The sequence below is a fragment of the Globicephala melas genome, chromosome 14, assembly GCF_963455315.2.
Source record: "Globicephala melas chromosome 14, mGloMel1.2, whole genome shotgun sequence".
Classification (NCBI taxonomy): Eukaryota; Metazoa; Chordata; class Mammalia; order Artiodactyla; family Delphinidae; genus Globicephala; species Globicephala melas.
The window spans coordinates 64,319,634-64,346,831 of NC_083327.1; the positions used below are offsets into that span (position 1 = coordinate 64,319,634).

General features: G+C 41.5%; 1 protein-coding gene across 1 annotated transcript; it reads right to left on the minus strand.

Annotated features, from left to right (window-relative positions):
• Positions 1 to 13,066: 13,066 nt before the first annotated feature.
• CITED2 (Cbp/p300 interacting transactivator with Glu/Asp rich carboxy-terminal domain 2) lies at positions 13,067 to 15,462 on the minus strand. Its single transcript, XM_060283826.1, has 2 exons — positions 15,212 to 15,462; positions 13,067 to 14,751 (listed from the first exon to the last, which is right to left on the minus strand). Exon 2 carries the CDS (start codon positions 14,741 to 14,743, stop codon positions 13,925 to 13,927), a length of 819 nt encoding a protein of 272 aa, XP_060139809.1. The 5' UTR covers positions 14,744 to 14,751; positions 15,212 to 15,462; the 3' UTR covers positions 13,067 to 13,924.
• Positions 15,463 to 27,198: the final 11,736 nt, after the last annotated feature.

A 27,198-nucleotide genomic window follows, 5' to 3' on the forward strand; every position in this document is an offset into this window, starting at 1 on the left:
TTCTTAACCACTGCACCACCAGGGAAGTCCCCTGTAGTAGGTTCGTAATGTTCGAGAGAGATGCATCTGAACTCATCTGGAATCCTTCAAGTTACAAAACTATTTTAACATGTCGGGTTTTTTTCCCCAGAAATTTCCATATTTGCACTGGCTAAAGTACTTACTGAAATAGTTTCTTTAATCACTTTTTCTTCCCTCCACATTGAATAAATATGGCAGAATCATTTGCAAAACAGAGTCACTAGTCACTGCCAAATTCAACATTCCACTCTTTAATGTATTCAAAACTTATTTTTTCTCACTAGTAATTATCACTTTCTTAGCCCTCTTTACTTTCTTTGCAGTTTTTCCAACAGCACCTGTAGATGGCTTGCTTTGAGGGGTCCGTGTTTAACAAAAAAACAAAGTTTTTATTGCTCAATGTGAATTTTTGCCTATAAGAAGGGAACCACAAAGCCTGAAGAAGATACAGTTATTGGACAGTCCAGGAGCTCAGGCACCAGCTGAGTGACTATCTCGGGTGCTGTCCTTAAACATCCGCTAATTCAAAATGACAATCTACTCTCTACGTCAAGGACTTTCAGGAATTACATGTAAATGCATAACCACGAACATCAAATCCATACATTCCAGGGATCCCCTGTGATCTTTCAAAACACATTAATAAGCAGGACAGTTATAATTTTCCCTTTCGTCTAAAGGAGGAAGATAAAGCCAGTAAGGACATAATTGTCTTGGCCAAGGTCATATAGTCCATAAATGAGGCTGCTGGGATGAGACTGAGATTCAGGAATAGAACACTTTAGAAATTGAATCTTCATTATATACATGAGCAGATGGAATGGAGCTGAGTAAGACATTATTCCTGAGAATCAGTGTGATGTAACTATAGGTGGAAACAAAAGTAGACAAGAGAATAGGAAATCAAATCATCCTACAGAGTAATCCTTCCAGAATAATGTCTGCACAAGAGATGACCTCAGTTTACTCATGAAGGGAAGAGAAAGTGAACTGATATTTTTGCCATATGCTGGCTGCAAACATGTAGAGAAAATAGCAAGCTGCTGTTAGTTGAAGGTGCATCGCAGGAGCTGGCAGCACAATTTCTTTTCCCATCAGTTTTCACCCCTGCCCCCACTTCTGCTCTGCAAGGGATCTGCCAGAGTAGACATGTAAAATAAGTGTATCGCGGTTAAGAATAGAACGTTATGCTGTATAGCTGAGTAGAAAAGGAAAGGCGTTTCTGATAGAATCTAGTTTTTATCACTTGAGGAATTGTGTAATTGTAAATAGTATCCTAGATAGTAGTTAAAGATTTTATTATCTAGAATGCAATACATATTTATCTGTTCAAATATGAGTATAATTAATTGGACAAACTTCTCGCTTTCTAATTCAAGGCTTATATTCAAATGCATTATTTCTGAGTAATACATGCAATGATACAAATTCTGCTTGATTAAGCTTGATTGACTTTTACTGAGTCCAAAACTAATTGTGCTGCTAGAACTAAATATATAGATTCTCTTATTACTAACAGAAGCCATAACTCTCACTTGGGAGCATTAAGAGACAGAGCCCCATGAATAGTCTGTAAAACTGAAGAGTTTGTAGGGATGCTGTGGTAGTCAGAAGATTTCATTTTAATCCCACCTCTAACATGTAGGACCTCTGGACTTCAGTTTCTCCATCTGTGAAAGAGGGACACAATGATATTTACTCTTCCTACCTCCCAGGATGATGTGAGGATCAAATAAGGTAAGGTTGATGTCTTTGTAAGATTGATGTAAGATTGTCAGTGTTGAGATGATCGTTACTGACTGTAGAAAAGCCTTCTTTCTCCATAGATTATTTGTGAAATGGGAATGTGGTTGGTCCACATTGGCCATTCACAGTGTGTGAGAGATTAGATTCTGGCACATGGGAAAAGGACAAGCTTTTTTCCCTAAGGACAAGCTTTCCCTAAGGACAAGCTTTTTTCCCTAAGAACTTTTTTCCCTAAGAACTTTCTAGACCAAAGCAGAATTCCTAATAGGATCTTATATTTTTGCTTTGGTCGATTAGTCTATATTTTGATATGAAACGTAGAAGATGGTAAAGTGGGTTAATGAATAAAAGAAAAATGACAGTGGTAAATGTGGCTTGGCCTCAAATAAATTTCATGGTCTATCTCAGTTCCCCTATCCCTTCCTATTCATTCACTCGCTCATTTACTCATTGAATGAATATTTATGAATCATACCCTATATGCCAATTTTGGCTTCCTTTTAGTTTTCTTCATTTGAGGGCATTGCTGAGCTATAGGAAGATGACTGCTTCAGTTGCATGTCTCCAGTGAGACAGTGAGTTCCTTAAGGGTAGGAGATATGCCTTATACTTTTATTCTGTCCTCTATCATAATGCTTAGCAGAGTGCTAGGAAAATTTAAGAAGCCATTAGTTATTGGGTTTTTCTTAAAACCACATAATATTTTTATGGTTTGATAATTGTTGAAAAGCACTGCCTTGCAGGTTGGGTTTCTTAGGGGATGGCCTCTGAGTTGGAGATTAGCACCTCCACACTGGGAAGTGGCTGGGGGATGCTGTTGGAAGCAATGTCTATGGAAGCAAGGGGTAGGAAGCAGATTGGGCTGAAGAGAAGATGGGCTGCGATGCAGCCTGGGTACAGTCCTCAGCTCACCCCATGGGATGCTCTGAAGCTAGGATGGCCTTTCACAGTTGTTCTGAGTTGGGGTCAGAGAGCCATGCCTTTATCCGAGTCATTCGAGGCAGGCTGCCTGGGAAAAGGGAATGATCTTGGGCAAGGTGACCAGGAATTCTGAAAGAGCTGTGGGCCATCTGCTGGCAGCATTCCCGGCAACTGAGGGAATAAGTTCTTCAGTCCTGAAGGGAAGCTTGGGCAGCACATCACGGTGTCCATTGCTCATTGTAATACTGGTGCAAAGGATGTTAGAAACTTTACCTGGGGAGGAAAAAGGTGAAATTTAATACTGACACATTATATACCTCATATTTTTCATGGAAACGGTCATTCTTATGTCACTCACTAGTGTAGGTATAAAATAAAATTCCCGCAAACATGTATTTCAATGAAACATTTAAAAAATTTTGTGTCAATGTTAGTAGGTATTAGTCAGGATGATTTTGTTTCATGTGATTGAATCTAACTCAGATTAGTTCAGGGACAGGAAAATGTATTGTCTCATGTAGCTAAACTTCAGGAAAGGCAAAGTTGCAACTAGACTTCAGGGACTCAGATGAGTGATAGTAGATCACTTTTTTGTCTCTGCTTCTCTCTTCATATTGTCTTTACTCTGCCAGACTAGCTCCTTTAGTACAGCTGGCACTATGGCTAACAGCAGTTTCCAGGCTTATAGTTTCATCACTAGAAAAAAATTAAAACTTGACCTCTCTATTGTTAAACTCCTTGGGAAAGGTTTTTATTGAGTCAGGTGTTATCCATGGACCAGTCGGCTGCAGCCAGGTGGATAAGTTATAATGATTAGACCAACTAAGTCTATCTGGGCAACCCTGAACAAGCATGGTCATCAAGTAAGATCATGGGAATTCTTATGTGCATATATTACTGGAATGGAGAAAGGGGCATTTTGTGGAAGGGTAGAGCAAGCCATGAGTAGATAGAACAAAGGATGTCATGTAGTAGATTTCTCTTTCCTCCCCCACTCCACCGTTTCAATCTTACCAGACTAATTTTATATTCTTTTTTGGGTTTGGCATATGGACCAATGCATTTTATCATGGAAATAGACCACAGAGCTATCAGTAATCTGTTCATAAATACTAGGTTCTCTTCACTTTGCACTGAGATTAATCACCTGCCTACAGTACATGATTTTCTTGGTTCAGAGAAATTGTTGATTAATCATATTAACAAGGGAATTTTTGAAATGAAGACATAATGATTATATATTTCTTTTTAAGAGGATATTTATTTATATTAGCAAATGTCACTTTATAGAAGACATTTCAACCTTTATTAAATAAACCTGCTCTGAGTGATTTATAATATAATTTTGTTGGCGATACATCTTTATTACATTAAAGTAGACTTATTTGAAAATATAAAAACTTTAAAAATAGTGCTTCTCAGTTCCAGCAAAAAATCCATGCCTTGAAACAAAAATCTCAGAAAGGGTCAGCTTAGCTTTTAACTCTTCTAGTGATGGAGTTGCTGGCCTACCCCACCCTGGGTGATTAGTTTAAGTCAGTTGTGTTAATTCCATCCCATGGTAAAACCAATCCCAGTCGTTGATTGCTTCACAAAAGGGAATGTGACACAATACACTGAGGGAAGGAGTTGCTTCTGTGAAGTTTTCTTTTCCCTTTAAGAAAAAAGAAAGCCACAGAAAGAGACAGCCATTCTTTTGGACATTGTTGGGTCCATACATCATGTAAGTTCTGCTAATGTCACCTGTCACCAGTCTAAGGTGAGGCCAGCACTGAGGATAGCCCAGTAGAGAGATGAAAAAAACCCAAGTCCTTGTTGACATTATTAAATTAGTGAATTAACCAATCTGCCACAATGTAGGGAGGTCTCTCAGAGAGGAAGACACTTGAGATGGATTTTGAAGTGCACGTCAACAATGGGATGAAGATGAAAAAGGACCTTCCAGGCACAGGGAACAACATATGCAGAAGCACAGCGTGATTAAATAGGTGTTCAACTTAAACTCACTCAAGATAGAAAAAATAAAGACAAGTCTGGGGATATTTCATAGGAATTATACGTAGCTGACAGCTGGGGGTGCTGGGTGCTGAATCAGGGAATTAAAAGGACAGATGTACCTTCTCTCTCCATCTGTATTTGGGGTCATATGGTCTCTTAGTATTGCTTTCTTCTGAGCAGGTGTTCCACTCCCCTGGATTCATGGAATTGGCTAGTGCGGTGAGGGGAGAAGCCTGGGGAACACCAACTCTCCTGTTGATTTGGCAAGCTAGTTTCTCTGGTCTTCAGTATAAGTACAATATACGGCCCCAGAAGGACATCTCAGGCTCACATCAAGATAATTTCAGTTTAAGCACCACTGTGATCTGACTATAGTTTCTCTGTTGGAATTTTCCTGGTCAGCCAATGTGCTAGCCTTCAGACAAGCTAACTGGCTGTAGTCCAGTCCACCAAAGTTTAAGGTAGGAGCAAAGGGCCTACGAAAGACATAGAACTGGACGGGCTTGAGAGGCAAGAGGAGAAACAGGAGAGAGGAATGATTTAAGCGTCAGAGGAAGGTAGGGAAAGGATTAACGACCTGCAAATATCTTTCTGACTGATGCACATTCTTACCACTCAAAACATTCCTGTAGTTTTAAAGCTGTCCTCTCTCTAGAATTTCTCTCAAAGTATAAATGTCCCCAGCAGGGCAGAAAATTGAGCCACTGGTACCTGAGTGAATGGAAGGCAGGATGCGAGCACTTCAAAAAGGGAGGATAATTAGGGTAAGAAAGTGGAGGATTGCTCAAAGACACACCTTTCGTCAATTTGTAATTTTAGAGTGTAGTGAGCAATGGTGCCTGGGCAGAGTGTTATCGAAGTGTCCTCGGCTTGTCTTTAATTTTGAAGGTTATAATAGGTCACATGGGATATTGTATGTTTCAATAACATGAGCAGCAGTGGAGGAGGGGCAATTTCTTTAGGCATGTGACCCTGTAGTCTGTCTTAACAGTTGCCCGGGAGAAAAATGCAATGGTGGACTTAACAGACCTTTAGCTACACCTAGTGGCCAAGTAGGGAAAGGAGCAAATATTTTATTGTAATATTGTATCATGGTTCTTTAGCTAAGTTACTTTTATAATCAGTTAAGAATTATTTCTTGGGTAGTTATAGGAATTATGCTCTACAATTATACTCTACAATTCCCACTGTATAATTATTTTTGACTAGTCTATTAGTTTATCGTCTAGCTAAATAACTGATTCTCCAAACTGGAGGAATGTTGTGGGGGAAAAGAGAGAGACCGTGGGTTGGGAAGTTGAGGAAAGGGAAGTCAGTGGGCGTAGCGGCATGCCTCCTATCTCCATGGTAACTCTTAAGGACCAACTTACAGTGTTTGACACCTGCTAGATTCCTCTACTTTAGCATTATGTATAGGATTGTCTCTCTGAGAAAATAAACAACGATAACCGTGATGATGATGATGATTGTGGTTCAGGAAGAGTTGTCTGAAGGAAAGAGAGGGTAAATATTTAAGAGTCTGTTATTTATGAGGTTGGAAAAAATGAACTTAATCTGTAAGAAAATAGAACAGAATCTGAAATGTAGACCTGATCAAATTATTTTCAACAATGTTATATAGTCACCTGTATCTTTGCAAGTGCATGTACTAGAAATATTTTGTGGGTGGCAACTTTTTGGAGTTTGCTTACAGATAGGGAAATCTCAGTAGCCAACACTAATGGTCATTTTGACATTGAAGTGGAACATTTATAGACACGATTCCAACCCTTGGAGAGATGACTCAACTGGATCAGGTCTGTGGCTCACCCCCAGGCTCACAGTTAGCTTGGAGAAAGAACAGCAAGAAATGATATTTCGAAGGGGTTTTATAATATTTTACTCCAACTTTAATGATAGGAATGGGTTTATGTTTCCTTCATGAGAATTCGAATACAGGAGGTATTAATTAAACATACACCTTCATTTTACTGATGGAGAAACTTGAGCCAATAGTGATTAAATTACCCAGCTATTTGGTTGCAGAGCTAAGGCTACAATACAACTCAACGGTTTTTACTCCTGATCTGCTATTCTTTTTACTCCAACTATTAATGGAAGAGTTCTCCATTTCAGTAGAAGACCAAAGCAAAAGGAAGTGGGCTTACACCTACATCAAGAAAGTTTCGATAGATTGAGGGAGATTAAGTGTAAAATAACTAAATATTGTATTTTTTTATGCTAAGATGTTTATTTTTCACATATTAATATTCTTAAATCAGCCTGAATCTTATAATTAATGTTAAATCATAGTTGCTTCCAGGCAGTGTGTGCAGTTGTGATATGGTCACCTTTACATGGAAGAATTTAACCACTGACATTTTCACTTAATAGATTATAGAATTGACAAAGCTAAGGTGTTGGCTTAATTTCTGAAAGAAAACTATTTACTATCCAGCAATATGTAATTCAATTAAGAAAAAAACAAAATTAGTTTAAATCACTGGTATTCTTTCATTTGACTTCAAGTGCTAATGTGGTGAAGGTGTTAGGAAAGAATTCAGCAGACTCATGATCCATGCTATTCTTGCACTGGCAGCGGCCACACTTAAGTTGGAAGAATCTTTATTATGGGTTTGAAAAAAAGTGTAGACCCAAATCTTGTGAATCCCAAAAGGAAGTGGTATGTGATTTTATGGATAGATACATGTCATAGTTGTGTTAGTGTAGTTTACAGTTTGTGTACATATAATGTAGTGGGTTTTTCCCTGAAGCACTCTTAATAAATTGTCTCATCATCTTACAATCAGTGATAAGAATAGGAGTAATTTGGTTTAGAACAGCAGTGTTATGTATTAGAAAGAACACTGTCTTGGCAGCTAGATCTATAAAACAACTCAGCCTCCTACTGGGTGTTTTGCCCTTGAGCAATTCACTTCCTCTTTAAATATCAGTTTCCTTATCTAAAACTGAAATAATGAGTTGGGTGTACCTTGAAAGAATATTGTGAGGATTAAATAAGATTATGTATGTAAAGAGCCTACCACAGTGCCTGACATGTTGCAGGTACTCAGCAAAGTCAGCCCAGCCACTGGAAACTTGAGTCAACAAAATGATTTCAGTAATGCCGGCTGAAGGGTGCATTTCTCTGATTTGGTCCCACGTAGTCTAAAGAGTATTTCTCACCATTTCAAAATCCATGCCCCATTAGTCAAGAAGATTTTTCAAAGTCTTCTACGTTATGTTTTACAGAAAGTATAATGTATTTAAGCATTTTCTCCAATATATAATAGTATAGAATATGTTTTTTTCAAGTTACTGCCCTCTTTTACCCTCTTCCCATTATGATCTGCCTCCTAGAGGGGTAGCCCCACCCAGCTAAGAGTAATTGCTCTAAAACATGGTATCAGACAGCGAGACCTAAGAAAGATTTACATATTTATTTTAGGTTCATATTAGGAGTACAGAAGTTCAATCACTTTTTACCTCCTGGCCTCATCGTCCGTGTATTTGCTAAACACATTGGGTAAAGAGAAGAAACGTGGAACTAGCCATCATCCTGCGTATCCTCCTTCAGAGTCAATCCAAATAAATGTAATGGGACAGTATTTACAAGGTGACCTATCTATTTTTATGCACAATTTTACTACTATGTGTTTGTCAGCATGGAGATATTAACTGTCAGAAAGCCAAGGGAAAAAAAAATTTTTTAAAGCTAGGCTACCAGAAATTTAAAAAAGCTCTGTGGGCCAAGGTGCTTAAAGAAACACAAGGCCAAATTTTATACCAGTCCCTAGGGAGATACAAAGAGAAAAGACTTCAGTAGCCCTGATCACATTTCCGTCACTCTGGGATACTGTCTCCTACAGGTGTTCACAAAATAATATTACGACCTGGAGTTGGCTGTCCTGTCATGGCTTTTTCTGATTTTCTGCTAGCTGGACTTTCACTCAAGCCTAAAGCTTGCTTCCCACCCAGCCTTCAGAACGGATTGACAGGATTCCTCTAGCACTATTAACTTTCAAAGGCGCTCATCTATTTGCATATCTCCGGCAAGGCACGCCACACCAACCTGGTCTTGCCACAGGCTGCTTTGGAGCCAGAATTCCTTGTCTGCTTTGTTCAGCAACCCGAAATATACTCAAGGAACCCCTCTACTTGAGAGGGAAGAAAGGGAAGGATTCCAGGGCGGAGCACAATGGCCAGGCCATGGGAAAATTCCAGGAATCCTGTGAGCCACTGTCCTTACCCCACGTCGTGCCCTGCTTTACTAATCTTTCGGATTAGTTCAGCCTAATGAAAACCAACAACATAATAAAGCAAGTAATGATACTCATCGTTTGTCTTTCGTCTGCTTTGTTTCATTCTGCATGCCTTGGTTTAGCCAAGCAGAATTCTCCAGAAGCCCTACCAGCCAACTCCTGGCACTGACAACTTTAGTGCTCACCTTAGGGAAAGAAGTAACTGATAAGGATCCAACCACTAAAAACTCATTGTCTGTTCATAGAAAATATGGGTGTGTGTGGGGGGGGTTAGTTGATATTCTCTCTTTCCCGAGGACCATGGGTTCGGTTCCTCAACACAGTAGACCCCTATTTCTCTTAACTTCTCTTTATTATGTTCATAAATAGCAAAATACTATAGAAATTCACACCGGCAGCTCTTAGAATATTTTCAATTCATTATTTAGCATTACTTATGAAGTTAAGTCTTCCTGTGAAGGGGAAAACATTCTTTACTTCAGGTGTCAATTTTTTTCAAAAATATAGGTGGGTCTTACTATAAGGCAAACTAAAACTCTTTATGAACAGTACACTATTTGTTAGAAAATGTCCTTATATTGTTTTTTCTAATTTAAATAAGTATGGCTACCAAGAAAAAAAATCATTTTTCTCCTTGCTGGATGAAAATAGGTCAAGTAATTTAAGCCAATCCATTGCAATTAAAATTCTGACATTGCCATTGTTCCTTCTATTCTGAGGGGAAAAGACAAACAGAACACATGGTAATAGGGGTTCATTGGCTAAGTTACTTGATGTTACTACCTATGGGGTCTCTTGCTTGAACCTGCCCGGGAGCTTCATTCTGATGATAGTAGTATAAGTACCAAAATGATGAATACCATCTCTGAGGCTGTGTCTCTCTCTTGTGCTAGTAAAACAATAGAGGAGAGGAGAAAATTGCTGATGGCTTGAGTCCTAAATTCCTTGAATTCTACATTTATTTATTTTGGGGAGATAATGTTATCTGCCAAGTTTATTTTAAAGTAAATTTTACTGAATCAATTAGGCAGCAACACTCAGTCTCATTAAACATCCTGTGGCCCTTTTCACAAGATTAGAGCCTGTGGCTTGATCACATTCCAATGTAGGTAATTTCATTCTGCATTCCTGGAGATTCTCCTCCACCTTTCTAACCCCGTACATCAAATGCACTATTATTTGCACTGATCCCAAATCGACAGTTCTGTTGTGAGGGTGAAGAGTGTGTCAGCTTTAACTGACAGGCTAAAAAGCATTGCTTTTAGTAAGAAAATCCCTTAGCCAATGCCTATTTTGAAATTTCAAGTATGTACATTTAATCATAAGTTAAGGTCTTTGGTAATAAGTAAAATGCTCTTATTTTCATAATGGGTGTTTATTCTGGAATCTTCTTTGATAGAAAATTTGTTTCTCAAGTATATGCTGTTTGCTTCAAGAGAGAAAATGAAGTCTTCAGAAATGGTAAAAAACAAACAATAAAACAAACAAAAAAACCCCTCTTGAGCAAAGACTTTTCTTTGACCTTCTAAATAAATTCCACAAGGGGGCGAAAACACCTAATGGTCCAGGACCGCAAGGTTTATACTTCAAAGCTGGCCACCCATAATAGATTAGTGGATTAATATTATGCTCTAAAGGATCTGGCCTTTAATGTTGACATCAATTTATTGCTATCCCAGTTTACAGTAGTAAAAGTCTTGGAGACCATAAACTTCACAATAGATGTCAGCCTTCTGGTACTAGTGCTTTAGACTTGCACCCCATAAACAGTGGTGATTAGGTAACTGTTCTTCAAACACCCATCCATAGCTGTAATGTCTTTATCAGCTCCAGCAGGGATACTGCCACCAGGATTTTTAGCAGCCACAACAGAGGTATAAGTTTTTTATAATGTGTTCTTCTTTTTCTCATGTGTTTTCTATGATATTTTGCTGTGGCTTATCAGTGATCTCTTCTTGAACATCAAGAGTGTCTAATTGTGGGCAAAGCTTAAAGAATAGAAGCTCTCTTGTACCATATTAGAACTTTTTGAAAAACGGCCAAGGTACAGAGGTCAAATTTCCCCATATGCTACAAGCAACTTAGTAGGAAGCAAGACCGCTAAAGGTTTTGCAAATGTCTGCCAGTAGCCTGGTGATCTAGGTCACTGTACAGGTTTCATTAATCAGGTTGTTCAAACAAGGAGTTATTTTTCCCTGCTTAAGAGACCTGCAGATATCACATAGAATCTGCTCAATTGTTGATCATGAAAGAGTTTTAATGAAACAGAGATCATTTGAACGAAGGGGACGGGAGAGTTTGTACTTAAGAGAAATTGTGCTTTTAACCCAGCTTTTCCTGTTGAGTCCCCTGTTCTGGCAGAGATAGGCTCAGGATCTAATAATAGTTCCTCCGGCTCTGCATCTCCACATACGTGTTCCGGCGTTAGAGCAGCAGGAGGAATTTAGTGACAGAGCAGGTGTTGTGGCTTATTCCCTGGCAGAATAAATGGTGAAGGGTGGTGGCAAGGCAGTTCTCCTGATTCCATTATGCAAAAAAAAAAAAGACAGTGCCTCCAATGTCCTTCCTTTTTATTTTCTTCCTGGCACAAGTGGAAAAGAACTAGAATTGTTGTATTAATATGTATGCAAACATATTTTTTCACTTGAGCCTCTGGAAAAAAAAAAAGAAGAAAAAGGGAAAAAAAACTTGCTGTGAAAATGGTTAGCCAGGAAGATTTACTGCTGATTGCAGATTTATTATTGACATGTCTAAGTGGAAGAAAACTTCAGTTTTAACTATTAATGTGGAAAATCTGGATCAGCCTTTAAAATGGAGTAAAGAGCTTTGAACGATGTATTTTCAGAGAAATTATTTACTTACAACATAATTTTTAATAAGGAAGTGTCAATTAAGAGGTGTAAAAAGAACCCAGTGGAGTATGCATCTTAATTTTAATGGCCTGCCTTGGAAATAGAATTATAGAATGTAGGTGATCTGAATTATACTGAAATCAGCTTTTATGCCAGACTCACTGTAATTTAACACTTCTGTATACCCTCCTCTCCTGATTTTTTTATTATGAAATATGGGATTTAAGATTAGAATCTAAGAGTCTAAATGAAATGCTCTTTTAAAGGATTATTTGTGAGATTTTCCACAACCTACATTTCTGTACTCCTCCAGTAGGTTATATACAAGACCGTGTTTTTTCATGAGTGTACCGTGTGTTGCTCTTATAAGCTAGGAAAACATGAAAGGGAAAACAAAATTCTTTCTCCTTCTAACTGGGATCATTTGAGATTTTAACAATGTTACTTTTTCCTGTGCTTGGTTATATAGGGCAAAACTTGACACCTACTTGACTGTAGTTATGTCTTCTTGATAACGCATCCAGGTAAAATTAAAAAGGATCTTATCCTCATGTCTTTGCACCCAATGCCTGTAACAGTAAAAGCTCAGAATTCTGGAAAACAGGGCATGCTTGAGAGGGAACATCTTGTAAAGACTGTAATTTGACCTTTGCGTCAACCTTGCTGAGTAAATTTTAAATATTCTAAGAGAACAAAATCGAAAGCCTCAAGGTGGAATACCACTCCCTCTTCTTCTTAGAACTATAAACCAGCCAGAAGCTTTTTCAGAGATTAAGCTAGAAAATGTGTGCCTCTCTTTAATACTTTTGCTGAGAAATAAAATTCGTCACTAGAGATAAAGGTAGATTTATATTTAATGCCATCCTCATCAATCTTCCAGTATTTTATTCCAGTCTACCTCCACTTAAGTAGTTGAGTCAGGTATAACCAGAAACACTTGATTTTTCCCCTCCCACCCTGTGAAATAATATTTATAACATTTAGTATTACAAACCTTTTAAACTCTGGAGTACGCTTGAAGATGATGGCAATTAAGAAAAAAATGCTCTTTGACAACTTCGCAGCTTTTGATTAAACCACACCAAGAGGCATGTTACAGTGATAACAATGAAGCATTATGCCAATTATGTTAAATCCTGCTCTCCGCTTTAAGCTCATCATGACCTGTTTCAGTGTCCTGTAATTTATCCTCTGGAATGCTTACTCTCATCAATAAAGTGTTCAAGAGAAAAAAAGAAAGCCACCAAAGGGAATAACCACCCCCAAATGACTTCTAGAAAACAAGTATTTCTTAACTTTTTATTGACATTGGCAAATTAAAATAGAATAAATTAACAAGTATTTTTTCAAAAAAATGTTTTGTACAAAAATACTGTCAAAATTTCCTAAAAAGCTTTCAACACAGTAGTATCTTTTCATGTACTGAATATAACTATTAGCACAGTGTCAAAAATGTTGAAGACAGAAACAAAATAAAAATCTGTGAAATGTTTGCCACTGATGACATTCCACACCCTATTATTGTCTGTACATATCGGGGAGGGGGACAGCCACCTTGAAAGTGAACAGTATGACTTTTCCTGATCCAGAATGGTTTGGCCCACATCTGTTTAATCTTCCAGTTTAGCATATTTTAAAAATTAGTCTGTACTCAAATGCATAGTTAAAAATATGAAGCGAGATGGCAGAGTTTGTGCAGTAATATCTGCCCTTCAAAGTTCATGCAACCAACTAATGCAATTTTTCCTTTCCCTCGTAAATCTGAATGCAGTTCAGTCATTTGAAACCATCTACAAAATCCACAAGATTAAGCAGTTTGCCAAGATTAATATCTAACAGTTGAGCACTGGAGAAAGTGAGGAAATAAGGAGTAAAAACAAACAACAAAAAAGACCAAGTTAACTAGATATTTCAACTACATAAGGGAGGTGAATGTCAAGGCTACAAAAACGAAACAAAAACAGAAAAAAAAAAGTGGCAGCAATTTTTTTAAACCAATTTGTACAAGTTTATAGTTTACTTTGTTTCCAAGTTCTCAAACCTTTCACGATCTGAAAAGTGAGATACTGTGTCTAAGGGAATGTTTTTTAATTCACACCGAAGAAATTGGGGGATTTGATTTCTTTCGCCGGGATTTCGATCGAGTCAACAGCTTACTCTGCTGGGCTGTTGTTTGCACACGAAGTCCGTCATAAAATCAAACTCGTTTTGCCCCAGCCAGAGTTCGGGCAGCTCCTTGATGCGGTCCAAACCCATTTCTATCACTAAGGACATAAGCACTTCCTCGTCGATGAAATCAGTGTCTATGACATTGGGCGGCAGCATTGCAGCAGGGACGTGGGCCACGGAGGCGGGCATGTTGCTGCTGCCGCTGCCGCCGCTGCCGCCGCCGCTATTGCTGCTGCCCGCGCCGCCGCCCGAGGTGCCCGCCGAGCCGCCGGGGGTGCTGCTGCCGCCCGAGCCGCCGGGGGTGCTGCTGCCGCCGCTGTGCTTGGGGTTGCAATCTCGGAAGTGCTGGTTTGTCCCGTTCATCTGGTGGCCTGCAGCAGGGTGCAAATCCGGCATGTAGTGGTTGTGGGGATAGGGGTGGTGGTTGAAATACTGGTTGTTGAGCTTCTGCAACTGCATGCTGGCCGGCAGAGAGCCTCCCTGGCTGGCCACCGGGGGGCCCATGAACTGGGAGCTGTTAAACCTGGCCCCGGGAGCCAGCGCGCTCGGGGGGTGCCCTCCGTTCACAGTCCCCGGCCCCATCGCGTGCCTGATGCCGCTCGTGGCGTTCATGTTGCTCGCGCCGTAGTGTATGTGCTCGCCCATTAGCGCGTTGAAGGCGTGTTGGGGCTGCTGCTGGTGATGATGGGGGCTCGGGAACTGCCCCACGCCCATGCGGTGGGCAGGGTGGTGGTGCAGCCCGTTAGTGCCGTCGGGGAAGCGCCCGTGGTTCATGGCCATCATATGGTCTGCCATTTCCAGTCCTGAAAGTGAAAAGGGCAGACGGTAAGCCCTGCGCCACACGTGTCGCCCACCTCGGTGCACCCCACTTTTTCTCGGCTCTGGCCCCCAGGCTCACCCGACGCACTTCGGCTGCGAATCATCATCCCGAGGATCCCACTAGGAGCCTGTGCACCCGGGCTCGCCACCAAGGCGGACCTGCCACCCACAACAGAGCCGCGCGCTGCACAAACAGCCCTTTCCCCTGCGATCGGGCGGGGGACCCAAGCCCACACCCCCCTCTGCTCCCCGAAGTCGCCTAATAAAGGAAGTGCCCCGTAGCTCTGCCGCGAACTTCAGGCATTAAATCAGCCCTCCTCATCCTGTTGTTGCACATCCTGTTGTTATTCCCCAGCTCCGCCTCACGCTCTTCCTCCGGGCAAACCCAGCCCTCGGAGGACTGGGCTGGCAGAAGCCCCAGCCAGCTTCGCCCGCCGCGCTTACCTTCCGTCCTTGCGATTTCTGCTCCGAAGACCGAGGGCGGGATCGTCGGGTCCAGGACCGGCTCAGCAGCACATAGAGGGGGCCTTTCTGGCGTGCAAGGCGCTCGCTGTCGCGAAGTCGGCGCCGAAGTCTTGCAGCAGCCGCTGGGGCAGAATCGGAGCCGTTCCCTTTTATTTCCCCTCTGCTGCCCTCACAGCTCGGCAAGACCGCCCGGCAGCTGCCAACAATGAGCTGTGTTTCTTAGGGCTTTGGCCACAGTTAATATAAGGGATTTCAGGAAGGGCGGAGCGAGAGCCTCCGGGAGGGCGGCGGGAAAACGCGGATTCCGGAACATCGGGCACACCGGACCGGATCGGGCAGCCGAGTCCCCACTGCCGGAGGCACGTGCACAGAGGCTGCGGGCCCAGGCGCCGCCCCGCTGACCCCGGATGCTGGCTTCCTCCCGGCCCACAAATACCAGACCAGGCCGCCCCCGGAGCAAGGACAGAATCCTCCCTGGACTCTCAGCCCGAAGGTAGCGCCTGCCCGGAGAGCAGCGAGGAAAACTCACCGCCCCCCTCTGGCCGGATTCCCCACCCCGAGCTCACCTAGCGATCTGTGCTGCTTTCTGTGGGAAAACGGGTTTCACCCAGCGCCCCGTCCATAGTGCCCTTCTACCTCCCCGGGTTTGCAAAAGCCTACCCAGGTTGCAAAGAATGGCTGTGTTTACCCGTGTGGGTTTTTAAGCCCCGGGCAAATAATGCCCCTTCGCCTGTGCGCGCTTTCCTGGGCTGTGCTTTTGTGGTTTTATAGGGGCAGTAGGTAAACCCGATCTAGACATTCTGCGTGTAGATGCATTTTTTTCCCACTCCTTTCAAGGACAGGAGCGGGGGGGGGGGGGCGGGGGCGGGGAGCGGCAGCAGCTGCAGGTGGACTGAGCGCGCTCGCGGGCCTGACCGCCTCCGCTCCAGCGCCCTGGAATCCGGTCCGTGCTTTCGGGGCCGCTCGCCGCTCCCGGGGTACGTGTGCTTCTGCTAAGTTTGCGTTTGCAGCTCTTGGTAGCTTTGGCATCCGAGCTGAGGCGTCTCTGCTCTGTAAACAAACTCAGCGATCCTCGTCCCCAGATCCACCTTTTTGCACATACGCAGTTTCTTGCTTCTGCTGTTGCCCTTGATCCGGGAGGTGGGGGTGTGTGCAAACTTGCATAGCCTCCCTCCGGGCTCTGCTTGACGGTTTGGGGTTGATTTAGAAGCGAACGGGTTTGTAATTAAGAAATTCGGGGGCTGAGTAAGGCTGCTGTAGCTGGAAAAGGAAAACAAATAGATAACATGGTAATCGCTTTGTAAATAAAGTCGTTCTGGAGGTGGGCACGTAGCTGCACGTCCCGTATGGCACCGTGGCACACACTGCTGGGACTCTTCCTTTTCAGTGAAATTGCTCAGTGGGGTAATAGGCGATAATAATAACCTTGCTTCCCTGAACGCGGCACAACTAGCCTGGTCGTCCATTTGGCTCACTGACTTGCAAATAAAAGCCCTAACGCCCGTCTGGGCCACTACCCAGTCGGAGCTCTCTTGCTTTTTCAAATGGGGAAGCCGAGTTGTTTCCCCAGCACCATGATGAGGCTGCTCGGAGATTTTATATTGCTCTTTATGTGGTAAAAGTGACTTTAGCGCTCCGAATAAGGACTTCTGTTCAGGGTTGTTTCTTCATAACTCGATATCCATTGACGACTTCCTGCTGCGAAGAGCAAGTCCCCCGCCCCCCTCTTTTTTTCTCCCTTCTTGCTCGCAGGACTTCTTTAGGCCCTTCTTGAGGACTGGAAATTCTGATATATTTCCCCTTTCAGGAATTTGCAGAAGAGAACGAATCCTGATTATTTGTTTCGATTACCCCTCTGTCTTCCTCTAGTTATAATATATGTGTAGAATATTTAATATGTATATTTAAACATTGTTACTGTCTTCCTCTTTTCCTTTCTTTCCTTTTGCACACTCTCCAGTATTTGTAACCGTGTATGCAATAATTTTTAAAGCTCAGAAATACTTGCTTTTTGGATACTTGTGCACAGAATACATCGCAGTTTTGGTTGCAACAATCGCCTCATCTCCTGTCCACCCACCACTTTTACCTGTAGGTCATGGACTTGCAGCTACAGAATCAGAGGCTTGGAAGAGACCTGCCACTTCCTATCAAAAAATAGACTCGAAAATATTGGTCAACCCCAGACTCAAAAATTGCCAGATAGATTGTTTACTTCCCTTCCTAGTACTGCTGTGTCTTGCAACACAAAGACCAGCTCTTGAATGTCTAATCTAAATTCCTCTTGCAACCATTAAGGAAAGGTGCAGCTCCATGCTGCTCCAGTGGTTCCACATACTATTGGGAAATCCCTTGAAAGGTCACCTCCCCATCCTCCACCCCTTAGAGGGAACAGAAATTCCTTCTGGGGCCAGCTGGTTAGAACCTGGTATGCTTTGTTCATTTATTCATTCATCCAGTGAATATTTACCAGGTGCCAGGCACTTTTCCTAGCTTCTGGAGAGACAACCAAGACAGGAACTCATGGTCAAACTGTGCAGCTGGACAAACAAGCCTCGGACACACTTTGATAAGTGTCACAACAGCATTACACACAAGCACTTCCAGGGTCACACAGGAGGGACACCTAACCTAGTTTTCGGGCCTTGGGAAGGCTTCCCAGTGGGGTGGTGATAAGTTGAGGCCTGACTATGCGTAGAAGTTAGGCCATCCCAGGCAGGGGGCGCGGGGAGAGAAACAAGGTTGGAGAGGTAAAGGGGCTGGATCCTATGGGCACTGGTCCCCAAGCTGAGAAATTTGGGTTGTATCTTGAAGGTAATGAGAAGTGAGTGAAGGCTTGTGAACCAGTGAGATGATCAAATTTTCATTTTAGAGAGACCAGGACAAAACTGTGGAGAATGGATTGAGAAAGTAAGACCGGGGACAGGGAGTCCAGTTAGGGGGCTGTTACAGTCATCCAGGGGTAGGCAAAGCCCAGTGTAACCAGGGGTTTATCCTGTGAACCGGGGTGAGGCAGTGGTCTGCACGTGGCCCTGATGGTACTAGATGGTTGTATTAGTTTCCTAGGGCTGCCGTGACAAAGTACCACAGACTTCGCTTACAATTCTCAGGCGTAAACAAAAGAAAATTGTTGTCTCACAGTTCTGGAGGCTAGAAGTCCAAGATCAAGGTGTTGGCAGGGTAGGTTCTGAGGGCTGTGAGGGAAAATCTGTTCCGTGCCCCTCTTCTAGATTTGGTGGTTTGCTGGCCATCTTTGGTGTTTCTTGGCTTGTACAGGTATCACCCCAATCTCCGTCTTAATCCTCACGTGGTATTTTTCCCTGTGTGTGTCTCAGTGTCCAAATTTCCCCTTTTTTATAAGGGCCCCAGTCATATTGGACTAGGGCCTATCCTAATGACCTCATTTTAACTTGATTACCTCTGTAAAGACCCTGTCTCTAAATGAAGTCCTTTCTGAGGTACTAGAGGTTAGAATTCCAACATTTTTGGAGGGACACAATTCAACCCATACCAGTGGTGGAGAAACTGAATAACACAAGACCCCCCCCCCATTATGGAAGAAAGACATAGCCTGGAACTTTCTTCCCAGCTCTCCTGCTGGCCTACACTTTCATTTCTTCATGTTTCTGCTGCTCAGACACCACCTCTATGAGGTCTTCCTGATTATCCTTCCCAACTAGCAATATCCCTCTTTGTTTTCTTACACTGTTTTGTTTATCCTCTTAGCATTTATCCCACCTGACTTGTTGCATATTGAATTTTCACTGTCTTCCCCCCTGGAATGGCAGCTCCAGGAGAGCAGGGACCTTGCCTGTTTGTTTTTTCAGTGTCTAAAACAAGTCTTTTACTGATTAGATTAGTGAGACGATGGATGGATGGATGGATGGATGGATGGATGGATGGGTGGATGGGTGGATGGATGGATGGGTGGATGGAAGGAAGGAATATAGCAGAATTACAAGGGAACCCAAATAAAGGGCTTAAGGGCTGGTGGTCAGGAAAGATTTTTCTGGAGAATGTTAATTTTAATGCTGGCAGTAGAGAAATCTAGTGGAAAGGAGAACAGCAGCTTACCACTGTCTGCATTGTGGCCTGTTATGGACTTGAGGAAAACTGATCTGTTTGGGAGGGATCATTGACTACTGAGTATGGAGGAAGGTCCCCATTGGTGTGCAATTTTGATTGAAATTCAAATCAAATTTGAATTTGATTCACATTCAAGGCTTTTGGAGGTAAGCCTTGGGCTTCAGCTAAACTGAGTTGAGGAAAGGCTGACTGAAGGGCCCAGCTTCAAAAAATATACGAAAGAGTTCATACCTGTGTGGTGGAGCTAGGGTGAGGCTGGGGCGCAGTGTGGGGTTTAATATGGGGTCTTTTTTGTGCTTTACCTAAATGATCTCACCTAATCCTCACCTTAGCAAGTAGGGATTACTTTCATCACTTCAGAAAGGAGGACTTTGAGAGTTAACAAAACAACCCTACCCCAGCCCCCAAACTATCTTCTCAGAGGGATTAGGGAAAAGGGGAGAGAAGGAATCAGTCAGAGCCAGACACTGGTTGGGCCCATTCTCCTCTTCCCCTCCTCCCAAGACCTTGACTCCAGGTCTTAGCTGGTGAGAAAAACACTGCTGCTGCTTTGTTCCACCATCCACTTGGCCGCCATAATGACACAGGACCTCTGACTGAGCATGAAGTGTGGCAACAATCCATTTCTGCCTTTCTCCTTCTCTCTCCTATTCTCCCTCATTCACAGGATGGAAAGTTCTGATATTTTACTGGTCTGTGGAATAACTGGGGGTAGGAAGTGTCAGTGGATCCAGATCCAGAAACTGCGGATGGACTTTAGTGGCAGGGTGAGGACACATGGTTAGTAAAAATACAACCTTGCATTATCTGCAAGTTGAAGAAATAATGTCTTACATGTATGTGTATATGTCAAAATAAGAAATTCATATAATTTTTAAACCTATGGATTTGGTTCTAATTAATAAAGTGCAAATTTACTGGAAATCATTACTAAACTCAGAATGGTTTTTCTGTCTTTATGTATTTTCACATTTGATAAGAAATACAGTTATTACCATGGAGGGGGGGACAGTGAAATGTTTTTGTTAAAAAGGGGCTTTAAACTTGATGGAGTTGATTCTGTCTCACCTGAGAAGATGGTTAAAGACTCTAGAACATCATCTGTGATTCAGCAGATTGGGCGTGGGGCCTGAGGGTCTACATGTTTTAAAAAAATCTTCCAGTTAGTTCTGATGTTTAGCCAAGTTTGCAAACTACCCATCTTGTCCATAGGTGGGTGACAACTGGGCTTGTTCTAAAAGTGATCACGGGTGTGGGGTAAGCCTGGTTTATGCTCATAAAGTCCTGTTCCCCTGGATTGCTGCCCTCTGCCCCCACCCCCCCATGATTGGAATTTTGCCCATCTTTGAAGGTCCAGTTCAACTGACGTCTCCTCTTTCAAGCCTTCCCTGATCCCCCAGATAGAAAGGATTCTGGCTCCCTTGGTGCTCCCAAGGCATTTTACTCAGATCTTCCTTTATGACTTATTCTGGCTTGAGTTATGGGCATTTGTACCCTCCTGTAGCCTTCTCGGTAATGGCAGAGGTTCCTTGGTGAGCCCCCGGGGACTACACAATGTCATGCATAGAGTAGCTTTTATTAGTCTGCCCGGGATGCCTTAACAAAATACTACAGACTGGGTGGCTCAAACAACAGACTTTATTTTCTCATAGTTCTGGAGGCTGGAAGTCCAATATCAAGGTGTCAGCAGGGTTGGTTTCTTCTGAGGCCTCTCTCCTTGGCTTGCGGATGGCCGATTTCTTGCTGTGTCCTCACCTGGTCTTTTCTGTATTTCCTCTGTGCTGAAGTCCCGGGTGTCTCTTTGCGTGTCACGAATCAGATTGGATTAGGACTCACCTATATGGCCTCATTTTAATTTAATCACCTCTTTAAAGACCTTATAACTAAATACAGTTACATTCTGAGATGCTGGGGGTTAAGACGTCAACATATGAATTTTGGGGGACACAATTTAGCCCATAACATACCTCATGCATGTTCTGATAAATGACATTTTATTAGTCTACAACTTTAACAATAAACTAGACAATACTTATTTGGGTTATAAAGTTGGATGAGGTATGTTGGAAAGCAGAAGAAGAATTGAGTGACCTTAACTAGATAAATATGCCATCAAGGGCTTCCCTGGTGGCGCAGTGGTTGGGAGTCCGCCTGCCGATGCAGGGGACACGGGTTCGTGCCCCGGTCTGGGAAGATCCCACATGCCACGGAGCGGCTGGGCCCGTGAGCCATGGCCGCTGAGCCTGTGCGTCCGGAGCCTGTGCGTCTGGAGCCTGTGCTCTGCAACAGGAGATGCCACAGCAGTGAGAGGCCTGCGAACCGCAAAAAAAAAAGAAAAAGCCATCAAAATCAGGATTGTATTCAATAGGAAAAACTTCAAAGGCCCCAGAGGACAATAACAAACTGCACGGGTATTGGATGGGAAATTACCGACTAGGTATAACAAATTCAGCCAAAAAAAAAAAAAAAAAAGAAAAGAAAAGAAAATTGTGAGTCAAACTGAGCTATTGGTTGAATGGAAGGCAGCAATGCAATTCTGTTATTAAAAAGGAAACAACTTGGAGTGTGTTAGGAGTGAGAAAAATCAAATGATAGAGCTGGAAGTAGTCCTTTTGCTACACTTGGCTCTTCTTTAGAGATTGTGGTTGGTTTTTAACTTTACATTTTAATAAAGAGTTACAGAAACTAAATAAGGTTCATTTAAAAAAAGGGAAATATATTTTAAAGGGATGGGAAATGGGACTTATAATGGCTGTTTAATCTGGAGAAGAAAAAGCTGACAGGTGACTTAATCCATATGTTCTGGTGTACGCATGGGGAAACTAATATGGTGGATCCTTTCCAGATGTTTTCCTTTTCCACTGAGACAAAGAAGAAAGGAAAGCATTTTTTAAAAAAGAGCTTTAGATCAGTGCTTTTCAAATTGTGTTCTTCAGACCTTGAGTGTTCTTAGCTTCACTTTTACGTGCTTTATATATAAAGGATTTCTTGTTCGAATTTGTTTTAAAACATTGTTCTGATGTTAAACAGTTATGAAAACTAAAGCTTCGGATAATACAAAAATCACAGAATTCTAATTTGGGATGGGACTTTAAAAATAATCTTATCCAAACTCCCTGATTTTCTAGATGAGAAATCTGAAGTCCTGAGAAGTTAAATGACTGCTCATAAAGGACTTCCTAAACATCAGGATTTTAAAACACCAGAGCAAATTATCAGAGGGAACTAAGTCTTTATGAAGACTTCGGTGAAATAGGATAGAGATGTGTTGAATGGTTGCGATCAGCTTTTCCCAACTGGCCTTCTGTGTTATGGGTGGGAGGGTTGTAAAAGGCAGTAACAGAATCTGTATCAATTTCTACTTTTTAAAAAGTGGGAAGTAAAATCATTTAAAAGTATTTTTTGCAGTTGGAAATGGAAGTTTGAGAGTTTCTGAGAGTGTGCTGAGTGAGCCTACTAAGCTGGTGATAGACATCGGACAGCAACAGCAAGCGCTTAACTCAGTTACTCACTTGCCAGATACCTCAGTCAAAGGGGAGGTTTTTACTGTTTTGCTACTTGAAGTTGCTTTGATTCTCATTCACATATGAATTTTTTTAAGATAGAAAACAAATAGTCCCAAATAAAATAAACCAATGAAAAATGTCATTGTGATAATTATTTTGCAAATGACTTATGACGACGCTCACCCCATGCAGGGGTTTCCTTCGTATAATGAAAATTCTTATATAGCACAAATACCTAACTCTAGAACTCAAAAATCAGTGCTAGATAGAGAAAACATAGTGATGACTACACCCAGATTGGCCTTCAATTTGTCAGAAATAAAGATTCAACTGCCACATGGAAAAATAGTGAAGTTACGTTTGCAAATAATGGCCTGAAACTATTCCTTTTCTCTAATTAGTTATAAATAACACAAAAGTTATTTTTTAAAAACCTAGTTGGTTTTTAAGTACAAAATGCAAGAACTAAAAGCATGGAGAAATGAAAGTATTTTGTGTGAATTTCTGATATCATTCTATGTAGTTATATTTCAATCTAGGTTAAATACACATTTAGCACAAAATCCAAAGAGGATATATTGCCTATTTTAAATTTGTCAACAAAATATGCTTTCCCTTAAGATTTGATTCAAAAGAAGTCATACAATAGAAGTCCAGTACATAAGAAAAAAAGAATTTGTTTTTATATTTTTGTGTAATAAATATTATTAAAAATCAGATTAAAATAAACTCCTCAAAATAAACTTCAATAATATATTTATCTAAAATATAATATTTCATGTGAACTCTCTTCTTTCTGTATGCCATACAAAAATTTAAAAATGACTTAAAAATGCCTAAATGGTTTGTGAAATAATAGTGACGGGACTCACGGAATAGAAATATTGAAAAATGCTGGCTTGAATCAGTGTTTCTCAAGAGTAATATATGGACCCCTTTCAAAAGAAAAACATCTCTAAGGAAGGCCTCAAATGCTTACTTACATTATTTTTATTACATTTCTTAAGTATGGAACAGTAGAAAATGATATGTGACACACTTATGTTTATAGCTCCTATACAACTGTAATACTAGAGCACATTTGCATGCTAAATAATAAATGAAACTAGAGAATCAGTCAAAATAGAAATTAACAGCATTTACGTGGCAGATTTCGTCAAGATTAAGTCATCCTTTGCAGGGTGAATCTAGCAAAAAGAATTGCAGCACGAGTTTTTTTCCTATCAAGTTCGGCTAGCTGATGCTATAGCTTGCTGTTCAATGAAATTCTCTATTTGAACCATTGCAAAACTTTATGTACAATGCACCATGACTTTTGGTTTTCACATGGTGTGAAGCTATCACTTATATATTAAATCCACGTCTATTCTTGTCTTAACTAGTATTTAACAGTTAAAGTAATGCCGTTTGGCACCTCCACGATTGTAATCACAGATCTGGATATTGAAAGAGGGTCAATTTGGATAATCCATAATATGCTTGTAATAATTTATTTAAAATTAACAACAAAATGAAAACATAAAGTTAAAGAGGTCTTGAAGAGAAAAAGAGACCCCTTCCCCCCCTAATCTTTTAAGGACTATGAAAGATCCATGAACCCTAGTTGAATAAAAACTGATTTTGGTGGTGTTCCATCTTTATTATTATAAATATTTTGGATCATATACTTATTTATTATAATAAATAATTTGGATCAATGGCCGAGTCAGGGCAGGGAATGGAGAGCTTAAGCTACTGGGAAGTCTGAATGTTAACCAATTCCTTTTAAAAATATAGGTTTCTTTCTAATATCAAATAAGTATATGACCCCAAAGTTGTCTGTGGGTTCAGTCTTCTTTCACTTGTTGATTCATTAGTTCCTTCTTCCATTCATTCAAATGCCTATGTAATAACTAGATAAGAATGATTTGTATGAGTGTGTGAATTATTTGTATTTTAAGTGGTATTTTCTGGAGTGCTTGTAGGTGCTTCAGTTCTTTTAAGTAATTTAAACAATCTTGTTTACACCATCAATTTGTAGTGAGCAAGGGATTTCTAAGCTAATTTGCTGTGCAGCCTAGCTCCTGGAATCGGTATGTAGCGGTATCAGAGAAGCAGCTTCAGATTAACTTTGAGATAAGATTATCTTCCTAGGAGTGAAAGAAAAGAGCATAACTGTGTTGCAGATAAGATCAGCATTCTTAGCAGGAAAGCCCCAGCTTCTTAGGCCTCCTGGGTCCCCTTGAGATTTAGTAGCCACATAAATTCCAGGCACTAGAAGGGCATACTTCCTGTTGTAAATTAATAACCTGCTCTTCATCAATCTCTTGTGGTCTGATGAGTGTGGGAGCCAGTTCAGCTCTGGATGGATGGACCAGCCAAGCTGAGGACCAGGCCTTGGTCTGTGGTGTCTTCACCAAAGGAAAGACATAAGTGCAATGACCGATCCTTCGGCCTCCCTCTCTTCCTATTATCTCTGAGCTACAACTACAGTGGGCTGCTGAAATAATTTGAAATTCTGAATCATTAGAATCCTACTTATTGGTAGCTTGTAATACCTTGCCATCCTATGAAGCTTTACTGTGATTTTGCTCCAGATGGGTCAGGACCTCCATTATTGCCACATTATATATAATGCCTCGTGATCTTCCGTCATAGTCCTTCTTGCAATGTGTAGTTACATTTATTTTGTGACTCTTTAATTACTGTCTCTATGATGGCAGGGACCACGCTTACCCCAGTGTCACAGCATCATATCCCCAGTGCAAAAACAGTACCTGGCTCAGAGGCAGTGATCATAAAGCTAAAAATTCTAATTCCTTTAGCGCTTACAGTTAAGCCATTGAGATCTAATTTAAAACCTTCTTTAAAAATAAATTTAAGGGCTTCCCTGGTGGCGCAGTGGTTGAGAGTCCGCCTGCCGATGCAGGGGACACGGGTTTGTGCCCCAATCCGGGAAGATCCCAGATGCTGCGGAGCGGCTGGGCCTGTGAGCCATGGCCGCTGAGCCTGTGCGTCCGGAGCCTGTGCTCCGCAACGGGAGAGGCCACAACAGTGAGAGGCCCGCGTACCGCAAAAAAAAAAAAAAAAAATTAAAATGTTTTCCAATATTCCAGTTTGCTTCTCTGTGGACTCTGTAAAATTTTTCTCTATAAGTGCTAATCTATGCTAAATAATTTAGAAAGAGCATTCATAAAATTAATTATTATTTATGTTTTCAAAACTTCCTTAGCTCTTCTTGCATTTACCACCTTCTTGAGATTCCACACTCTCCCCAGTAATTAAGCTCTTCTCTAGGCCACTGTTCCTGTATTTTTTTTTTATTGGCTTTGTAGATCCTACATATTACCAGGAGAAAGAAAATTCTAAGAAAGAATCGATTCTCTGCCTGGAGGTAGGGGCTCCTCATCCATGTTCCTTGCTACATTTAAGAGGATATTTTGGACGTGGATCTAGCAGAAGATGAACCCACACGCAGTGTGTTCGTGTGTTCCCATATTATCTGGTGCAATAGTGGAGCATAAGGATGCTTTTTATGAAATATTAATTTAGATGTAAGTTCCAGAGCATTATAACACCAACAAGGAGTCCTTTCTGTGGTCTTTGTTGTTTAATAGGTAGACCTCCTTGCAGAGGAGACAGGAAAAGCTAGTGCAGTTATAAAGAAAAAAGTCCAGAGTTCATGAGGCTAGAGGACTCTGCTATCTGAGATCTTAGGTGATTAGATAAAAGGTGCAAGATTGGAACCCGCAAAGTGAAACTCACTCAGCTAGCTCTAACAGAGCATGGTTTTCCTACAGGTCACCCCCTTTCTGTCATTGCTACCACCACAAACTCCTCCAAGCTGGGGATCATAACTGATTTTTCTTTGTGTCCTAATGCTTGGCACAGTGTGAATTCGTAATATGGTTTGTATGACACTGCCACCTACTTCCTTTTCACTTTACTTGGCCTATAGAGAGTTATTAATTCGGGGAGGGGGGAGAGATTTGGATAAGTAAAATTATTCTCAGGTAATAAAAACAGGCTCAAAAATAGATCAGAATAGATTTAATCTATTTAAATATAGACTTTAAATGGAGAACAGAAACTATATTCTGATATATATTAATTTGGTAAACAACAAAGTGGACTAATTGGCTTTACAAAACTCTTAAAGAGGGCTTCCCTGGTGGCGCAGTGGTTGAGAGTCCGCCTGCCGATGCAGGGGACACGGGTTCGTGCCCCGGTCCAGGAAGATCCCACATGCCGCGAAGCGTCTGGGCCCATGAGCCATGGCCTCTGAGCCTGCATGTCCGGAGCCTGTGCTCCGCAACGGGAGAGGCCACAACAGTGAGAGGCCCGCATACCAAAAAAACAAAAAAAACTCTTAAAGAGTTTTTTTTGGAGGAGGTC

Bases quoted from the DNA above. Each gene is read 5' to 3' on its own strand.
- CITED2 (XM_060283826.1), bottom strand. From the start codon at position 14,743: ATGGCAGACCATATGATGGCCATGAACCACGGGCGCTTCCCCGACGGC.